Source organism: Schistosoma haematobium, chromosome 2 (genome assembly GCF_000699445.3).
Source record: "Schistosoma haematobium chromosome 2, whole genome shotgun sequence".
Taxonomy (NCBI): Eukaryota; Metazoa; Platyhelminthes; class Trematoda; order Strigeidida; family Schistosomatidae; genus Schistosoma; species Schistosoma haematobium.
In genome coordinates, this window is record NC_067197.1 from 3082221 (window position 1) to 3092751 (window position 10531).

General features: G+C 40.6%; 1 protein-coding gene across 1 annotated transcript; it reads left to right on the forward strand.

Moving 5' to 3' along the window:
* Positions 1-83: 83 nt before the first annotated feature.
* MS3_00000214 (uncharacterized protein) lies at positions 84-9440 on the forward strand. Its single transcript, XM_051208066.1, has 2 exons — positions 84-1606; positions 6705-9440. The coding sequence occupies exons 1-2, from the start codon at positions 482-484 to the stop codon at positions 7395-7397; spliced, it is 1818 nt and encodes a 605-aa protein (XP_051067270.1). The 5' UTR covers positions 84-481; the 3' UTR covers positions 7398-9440.
* The last annotated feature ends 1091 nt before the right edge of the window (positions 9441-10531 follow it).

Below are 10531 nucleotides of genomic sequence, written 5' to 3' on the forward strand. Positions count from 1 at the left end.
ATTTAGTAAGTCTGTTCCATTTTATAAATTGTGCCATTTTTTATTATCATTGTTTTTGCCCACCTATTTTTCCTTGTGACTGTTAAGTTATTTTCGTGTGCTACTTAATTTTTATAAGCATGTCTTATGAAAACACAGTTTCAAGCGTACAGCAAGCCTCGTCCGTGAGGTCTCTTAACCTCCCTGCCCCTTCTTTTAAAATAACAGACCCAAAACTCTGGTTTATAAGACTTGAAAATTATTTTCTCGCTAACCGCATTTTTTTGCAAAAGGATAAGTTCGGCCTGACAAGCACACTACTCCCAGACGAAGTAGCTGACAGCGTTCGAGAGGCACTAGCAAAACCAGACACAGAGAAACCATACGACGTGCTAAAAGAGGCAGTAATTAAAACTCTCTCTCTCAGTGACCAACAAACCGTCGAACAACTCCTTAGCCAAGTACAACTTGGAGATAGAACCCCATCACAGCTAAAAATTATATGAAAAGTCTACTTGGCGATAGACACATTGACAATAATCTCTTTTATCAGCTGTGGCTCCGCCGACTCCCGGCAAATATACAGCAAATCCTAGCTGTGGGAGATACGGATGCTGATTTAGACAATATAGCAAAGATAGCCGATAGAATATACGAAAGAAGCAAGCAAGCAAGCCCTCCACTACACAACGTGACGGTAGACGATAGACTTGATACTCTACAGAAAGAAATAAATGTTTTATGCCGCAAACTCACAGAATTAACGCAGAGAGAAAAGCCAAGAAGGTCATCGCGAGATCGCTTGCGTGACAGGTGCCGGTCAACTTCTAGACGACGCACAACTCCCGCGATATGTTGGTATCATCAAATGTTCGGCTACAGGGCTAGAAAGTGCCTACAACCTTGTAGATTTAACAGGGCTAGTAACCGATACTCACGAGTATCAATGGCAACGGCATCAACACACATAATGCCTGAAAATAGTCGCCTCTTTTATATACAAGACCGAACCACTGGCGCACAATTCTTAGTTGACACTGGAGCGGAAATTAGCGTAGTACCTCCATTTAACGAGGAAAGAAAAAACATTAATCCGTCATTAGTGCTAAGAGCAGCAAACAAATCAGATATTAAGACATATGGCAAACGGAAATTGTCCCTAGATTTTGGACGTGGTGCTTCATACCGCTGGAACTTTGTCATAGCAGACGTATCGATGCCCATAATAGGCATAGATTTCTTATGTAACTTTGACCTGCTAGTAGACTCTAGACGACACAGACTTATAAACGGCAGTCAAACCACTTCGATAAGAGGAATACTTACGGAAGCCGTTTCAATGAACCTTGTGATAGATAAAAGTCGTGGTGATCCATATAAATTGTTGTTAAGGGAGTTCCCTGAACTCGTAAAAGTAACATACAATAAAGCGGATCTCAAACATTCTATTCAGCATCACATCGTAACGAATGGTCCACCAATCAATGCAAGACCAAGAAGGTTAGATCCCAAAAGACTAGCTATCGCAAAACAAGAATTCGACAAGCTAATGAGGCTAGGCATTATAAGGCCATCGAGCAGCCCGTGGGCATCCCCGCTACATATGGCCCCGAAAAAGAATGGAGAGGTTAGGCCATGTGGAGATTACAGAGCACTAAACAAACAAACAGTAGCTGACAGATACCCTATACCGCACATTCATGATTTCACCTACAGTATTGAGGGCACTACTATCTTCTCGAAGATCGACTTAGTCAGAGCATACTACCACATCCCTGTTGCCCCACAAGACATACCGAAGACAGCAGTAACAACCCCATTTGGGCTATATGAATTCCTGCGTATGCCTTTTGGACTGACTAACGCAGCACAAACCTTTCAACGGTTTATCGACCAGGTCATTAGAGGTTTACCTGGAGTATACGCGTATATCGACGATTTACTAGTAGCTAGCACCACTAGAGATGAGCATATACAACAACTACGGCAATTATTTATGCGACTCAGAGAACATGGCATTTCTATAAATATTGAGAAGTGTGAATTCGGAAAAGAATCTTTACAGTTCCTAGGTCACAATATAACTTCTCAAGGCATCACACCAATAGCAACAGAAGTCGACGCCATCAAAAATTATCCCCTACCCGATTCATGGAAAAGTTACGCCGATTTCTCGGGTTAATAAATTATTACAGACGATTTATCCCGAATTGCGCGTCAATATTGCAACCACTAACAGATGCATTACGCGGAAACGCACGGACATTCCAATTATCACCAGACGCGATTCAAGCATTCGAGAACGCTAAAAAAGCACTAAATAAAGAAGTGACACTAACTAGACGAAAGAGCGAGACACCGTTAGCTATCATGACGGATGCATCAGACGTAGCGGTAGGAGCCGTTTTACAACAATTAGTAAATGGCATATGGGAACCGCTCTCATTTTTTCGAAAAGACTGAATCCGACACAAACAAGATATAGTACTTTCGGAAGAGAACTCCTAGCGATTTACTTGGCAATAAAACATTTCCGACATATGATTGAGGGTACCATTTTCACAGTATATACAGACCATAAACCCCTCACAAAAGCATTGAACTCCAAACAGGACAACTACTCGCCGAGGGAAATCCGACAATTAGAATTTATTTCCCAATTCACGTCCAACATACAGTATATCAAAGGTAATAGTAACGAAGTGGCAGACGCGTTATCCAGAACGATGGTCAACGCTCTCATCCAGTCTGAAATCGATTATCACAAGTTAGCAGCACTACAAAATATCGACGTCGAGTTAAACAGACTAAAGTCTGCTAATACAACCTCGTTAGTTCTCAAAGAAACTCCATTGGAAGAAGTAAGCATCACGTGCGATATCTCTACAGGTCAACCAAGACCATTTATTCCAAAGCCGCTAAGGCGAAACATTTTCGAAGCCATGCATAATATTTCGCATCCCGGAATAAAGGCCACCATCAAACTAATCAGCGAACGTTTCGTATGGCCAAGTATGAATCGGGATATTCGTAATTGGACGCAGGCGTGTATAAAATGCCAGAGAGTTAAGATACATCGCCACACCAGTTCCGCAGTAGGTCATTTCCGTCATCCCGATAACAGATTCGAGCACGTACATATCGATATTATAGGACCACTGCCGGTTTCGAATGGCTTTAGTTACATTTTCACTTGCATTGATAGATTCACACGATGGCCTGTAGCTGTGCCCATAAAAGATATTACAGCCGAAACTATCGCAAAGACCCTAGTAGAGCATTGGATTTCCCATTATGGCATACCTACTAATATCACAACCGATAGAGGAGCTCAATTCGAGAGCCGCCTCTTCCAACAACTCACAGAACTACTCGGAATCAAACGAATTCGCACAACATCCTACCACCCGATGTCGAATGGTATGGTAGAGAGATTGCATCGGCAACTTAAAGCTTCTCTTACAGCTGTCATCAACAATAACGATTGGGCCAGCAAGCTACCGTTAGTCATGTTGAGCTTAAGATCAACAATCAAACAAGATTTAGAATGCTGCCCAGCAGAGTTGGTTTATGGAACCACACTACGTCTGCCAGGAGAATTTTTCACTGCAGGTAAAAGCGTTCCAACTGATATAGCGGACTATGTACAGCGTCTTAAGCAGCATATGAGTAGTCTAAGGATAACGCTTCCAAGACAACATCAACGCCGTGTCTACATACCCAAACAACTAAGTGACAGTACCCATGTGTTTATAAGAAGGGATAATGTGCAACGTCCCTTACAACCGGCGTACGACGGTCCATTTAAGGTGATTAAAAGAGACGACAAAACTATTACGGTAGAAAAAGCTGGAAAAACGGATGTAATTAACATCGACCGAGTCAAACCAGCTTTCATCGAAGCCTGCGACCAGCCAGTGCATACAGATACTGCGAAAACTGTTGAATCCTCGAAACGTCAGTTCCAATCATCAACGACATCGACGAACACAAACAAAGAAAATCCAGTAACCACAAAGTCTGGTCGAAGAGTAAGATGGCCCCAACGTTATGTCGCTGCAATCTTCTATTAATAATTTTCTACTATTTTAAATATTAATTATAACTTCCACTTCATTGTATACACATGCATTACTAATTTCATGTTATACGCTATAAAACTCTTATGTACCCCTATACTTACACGTATAATTTTTATTTAAAATGTAAAGCAATACCGCATTCCTTCTATTTATTGCTATTATTTTTTATAACCTCACGGACGGGCACAAAACAAATGTACAGCACACACTAACTTCATCTTAATTTTGTACAAACCATTTTTTTTAAACGACTGTAACTACCCTACTCAGTTTACTATTTTTTGTGCAAACACAGACATTTTTCCATATATCTTTGTTTGCAGGGGGGAGCTATTATAGCGACTCACGTGCTAATGGGTTTATTTTCATTTAACCCAGTTAAGCCCTTTTGTTAACTTATTTAGTGGACAAAGTCATCCATGATATAACAACTTGTTGTACTATCTTTATTATTATGCTTGTATGAAATACATATGCTTGAACATTGTTTAGCGCCTACGCATGTATTCATTCGGCTAGCTTCATTATTAACTGCTTAATCTATTCGCTGACTCATCCATTTTCCTATACATATATATATGTGTACATTTGCACCCATTAACTACTACTACAACAACTACTACTACTACTTGCTACTGCTACAATCGTAGTTCGCTTGCTCATTCATTTTGCCTCTCTGCTGTCTGGTCCGAATTATCTACTAAATAAACTGTAGTAGCTGCTTCTTTTTGCCTTCTGATTTCAAACATCGTTGGAGATTATACGATAACGGTTCGAGGGCGATTAATTATCGAAGCACAGCCACTACAGAATTGGTAATCCCGACGTGAGAACGGGAAGCGAATTTTGGCGAAATAATCAAATCCCAAAAATCCGATTCTTTTCATCTCAATTTGGATTATCAAATGAACTATAATTGCAACTGTGGATTTATATTATTATTCTAATTACACTTACATTATTTCGCAAACATTATTAAACGTGACAATTATAATCATAATAAATAACAATTATCCATAAACAATTGATATATTGGTGCAATTTAGTAAGTCTGTTCCATTTTATAAATTGTGCCATTTTTTTATTATCATTGTTTTTGCCCACCTATTTTTCCTTGTGACTGTTAAGTTATTTTCGTGTGCTACTTAATTTTTATAAGCATGTCTTATGAAAACACAGTTTCAAGCGTACAGCAAGCCTCGTCCGTGAGGTCTCTTAACCTCCCTGCCCCTTCTTTTAAAATAACAGACCCAAAACTCTGGTTTATAAGACTTGAAAATTATTTTCTCGCTAACCGCATTTTTTTGCAAAAGGATAAGTTCGGCCTGACAAGCACACTACTCCCAGACGAAGTAGCTGACAGCGTTCGAGAGGCACTAGCAAAACCAGACACAGAGAAACCATACGACGTGCTAAAAGAGGCAGTAATTAAAACTCTCTCTCAGTGACCAACAAACCGTCGAACAACTCCTTAGCCAAGTACAACTTGGAGATAGAACCCCATCACAGCTAAAAATTATATGAAAAGTCTACTTGGCGATAGACACATTGACAATAATCTCTTTTATCAGCTGTGGCTCCGCCGACTCCCGGCAAATATACAGCAAATCCTAGCTGTGGGAGATACGGATGCTGATTTAGACAATATAGCAAAGATAGCCGATAGAATATACGAAAGAAGCAAGCAAGCAAGCCCTCCACTACACAACGTGACGGTAGACGATAGACTTGATACTCTACAGAAAGAAATAAATGTTTTATGCCGCAAACTCACAGAATTAACGCAGAGAGAAAAGCCAAGAAGGTCATCGCGAGATCGCTCGCGTGAAAGGACCCGGTCAACTTCTAGACGACGCACAACTCCGCGATATGTTGGTATCATCAAATGTTCGGCTACAGGGCTAGAAAGTGCCTACAACCTTGTAGATTTAACAGGGCTAGTAACCGATACTCACGAGTATCAATGGCAACAGCATCAACACACATAATGCCTGAAAATAGTCGCCTCTTTTATATACAAGACCGAACCACTGGCGCACAATTCTTAGTTGACACTGGAGCGGAAATTAGCGTAGTACCTCCATTTAACGAGGAAAGAAAAAACATTAATCCGTCATTAGTGCTAAGAGCAGCAAACAAATCAGATATTAAGACATATGGCAAACGGAAATTGTCCCTAGATTTTGGACGTGGTGCTTCATACCGCTGGAACTTTGTCATAGCAGACGTATCGATGCCCATAATAGGCATAGATTTCTTATGTAACTTTGACCTGCTAGTAGACTCTAGACGACACAGACTTATAAACGGCAGTCAAACCACTTCGATAAGAGGAATACTTACGGAAGCCGTTTCAATGAACCTTGTGATAGATAAAAGTCGTGGTGATCCATATAAATTGTTGTTAAGGGAGTTCCCTGAACTCGTAAAAGTAACATACAATAAAGCGGATCTCAAACATTCTATTCAGCATCACATCGTAACGAATGGTCCACCAATCAATGCAAGACCAAGAAGGTTAGATCCCAAAAGACTAGCTATCGCAAAACAAGAATTCGACAAGCTAATGAGGCTAGGCATTATAAGGCCATCGAGCAGCCCGTGGGCATCCCCGCTACATATGGCCCCGAAAAGAATGGAGAGGTTAGGCCATGTGGAGATTACAGAGCACTAAACAAACAAACAGTAGCTGACAGATACCCTATACCGCACATTCATGATTTCACCTACAGTATTGAGGGCACTACTATCTTCTCGAAGATCGACTTAGTCAGAGCATACTACCACATCCCTGTTGCCCCACAAGACATACCGAAGACAGCAGTAACAACCCCATTTGGGCTATATGAATTCCTGCGTATGCCTTTTGGACTGACTAACGCAGCACAAACCTTTCAACGGTTTATCGACCAGGTCATTAGAGGTTTACCTGGAGTATACGCGTATATCGACGATTTACTAGTAGCTAGCACCACTAGAGATGAGCATATACAACAACTACGGCAATTATTTATGCGACTCAGAGAACATGGCATTTCTATAAATATTGAGAAGTGTGAATTCGGAAAAGAATCTTTACAGTTCCTAGGTCACAATATAACTTCTCAAGGCATCACACCAATAGCAACAGAAGTCGACGCCATCAAAAATTATCCCCTACCCGATTCATGGAAAAAGTTACGCCGATTTCTCGGGTTAATAAATTATTACAGACGATTTATCCCGAATTGCGCGTCAATATTGCAACCACTAACAGATGCATTACGCGGAAACGCACGGACATTCCAATTATCACCAGACGCGATTCAAGCATTCGAGAACGCTAAAAAGCACTAAATAAAGAAGTGACACTAACTAGACGAAAGAGCGAGACACCGTTAGCTATCATGACGGATGCATCAGACGTAGCGGTAGGAGCCGTTTTACAACAATTAGTAAATGGCATATGGGAACCGCTCTCATTTTTTTCGAAAAGACTGAATCCGACACAAACAAGATATAGTACTTTCGGAAGAGAACTCCTAGCGATTTACTTGGCAATAAAACATTTCCGACATATGATTGAGGGTACCATTTTCACAGTATATACAGACCATAAACCCCTCACAAAAGCATTGAACTCCAAACAGGACAACTACTCGCCGAGGAAATCCGACAATTAGAATTTATTTCCCAATTCACGTCCAACATACAGTATATCAAAGGTAATAGTAACGAAGTGGCAGACGCGTTATCCAGAACGATGGTCAACGCTCTCATCCAGTCTGAAATCGATTATCACAAGTTAGCAGCACTACAAAATATCGACGTCGAGTTAAACAGACTAAAGTCTGCTAATACAACCTCGTTAGTTCTCAAAGAAACTCCATTGGAAGAAGTAAGCATCACGTGCGATATCTCTACAGGTCAACCAAGACCATTTATTCCAAAGCCGCTAAGGCGAAACATTTTCGAAGCCATGCATAATATTTCGCATCCCGGAATAAAGGCCACCATCAAACTAATCAGCGAACGTTTCGTATGGCCAAGTATGAATCGGGATATTCGTAATTGGACGCAGGCGTGTATAAAATGCCAGAGAGTTAAGATACATCGCCACACCAGTTCCGCAGTAGGTCATTTCCGTCATCCCGATAACAGATTCGAGCACGTACATATCGATATTATAGGACCACTGCCGGTTTCGAATGGCTTTAGTTACATTTTCACTTGCATTGATAGATTCACACGATGGCCTGTAGCTGTGCCCATAAAAGATATTACAGCCGAAACTATCGCAAAGACCCTAGTAGAGCATTGGATTTCCCATTATGGCATACCTACTAATATCACAACCGATAGAGGAGCTCAATTCGAGAGCCGCCTCTTCCAACAACTCACAGAACTACTCGGAATCAAACGAATTCGCACAACATCCTACCACCCGATGTCGAATGGTATGGTAGAGAGATTGCATCGGCAACTTAAAGCTTCTCTTACAGCTGTCATCAACAATAACGATTGGGCCAGCAAGCTACCGTTAGTCATGTTGAGCTTAAGATCAACAATCAAACAAGATTTAGAATGCTGCCCAGCAGAGTTGGTTTATGGAACCACACTACGTCTGCCAGGAGAATTTTTCACTGCAGGTAAAAGCGTTCCAACTGATATAGCGGACTATGTACAGCGTCTTAAGCAGCATATGAGTAGTCTAAGGATAACGCTTCCAAGACAACATCAACGCCGTGTCTACATACCCAAACAACTAAGTGACAGTACCCATGTGTTTATAAGAAGGGATAATGTGCAACGTCCCTTACAACCGGCGTACGACGGTCCATTTAAGGTGATTAAAAGAGACGACAAAACTATTACGGTAGAAAAAGCTGGAAAAACGGATGTAATTAACATCGACCGAGTCAAACCAGCTTTCATCGAAGCCTGCGACCAGCCAGTGCATACAGATACTGCGAAAACTGTTGAATCCTCGAAACGTCAGTTCCAATCATCAACGACATCGACGAACACAAACAAAGAAAATCCAGTAACCACAAAGTCTGGTCGAAGAGTAAGATGGCCCCAACGTTATGTCGCTGCAATCTTCTATTAATAATCTTCTACTATTTTAAATATTAATTATAACTTCCACTTCATTGTATACACATGCATTACTAATTTCATGTTATACGCTATAAAACTCTTATGTACCCCTATACTTACACGTATAATTTTTATTTAAAATGTAAAGCAATACCGCATTCCTTCTATTTATTGCTATTATTTTTTATAACCTCACGGACGGGCACAAAACAAATGTACAGCACACACTAACTTCATCTTAATTTTGTACAAACCATTTTTTTAAACGACTGTAACTACCCTACTCAGTTTACTATTTTTGTGCAAACACAGACATTTTTCCATATATCTTTGTTTGCAGGGGGAGCTATTATAGCGACTCACGTGCTAATGGGTTTATTTTCATTTAACCCAGTTAAGCCCTTTTGTTAACTTATTTAGTGGACAAAGTCATCCATGATATAACAACTTGTTGTACTATCTTTATTATTATGCTTGTATGAAATACATATGCTTGAACATTGTTTAGCGCCTACGCATGTATTCATTCGACTAGCTTCATTATTAACTGCTTAATCTATTCGCTGACTCATCCATTTTCCTATACATATATATATGTGTACATTTGCACCCATTAACTACTACTACAACAACTACTACTACTACTTGCTACTGCTACAATCGTAGTTCGCTTGCTCATTCATTTTGCCTCTCTGCTGTCTGGTCCGAATTATCTACTAAATAAACTGTAGTAGCTGCTTCTTTTTGCCTTCTGATTTCAAACATCGTTGGAGATTATACGATAACGGTTCGAGGGCGATTAATTATCGAAGCACAGCCACTACACACAAAGAGAAAAGCAAGATTCTCCGATACAACACAGCATCCACCAATCCATTCACAATTGACGGAGAAGATTTGGAAGATGTAAATACCTTTACATATCTAGACAGCATCATTGATTAACAAGGTGGATCTGATGCAGATGTGAAGGCGTGGATTGGTAAAGCAAGAGCAGCATATTTACAACTGAGGAACATCTGGAACTCCAAGCAACTGTCAACCAACAGCAAAGTCAGGATTTTCAATACAAATGTTAAGACAGTTCTACTGTATGAGATGGAAACTTGGAGAAATACGAAAGCTATCATCCAGAAGATACAGGTGTTTTTAATAGCAGTGGTGTACGCAAAATGCTTCGGATACGTTGGCTGGACACTATTAGTAACAACCTACTGTGGGAGAGAACAAACCTGATCCCAGCGGAGGAAGAAATCGGGAAGAAGCGTTGGAAGTGGTTAGGACACACATTGAGGAAAGCACCCAACTGCATCACAAGACAAGCACTCACATGGGATCCCCAAGGCCAAAGGAGAAGAGGAAGACCAAAGAACACATTACGCCGAGAAATG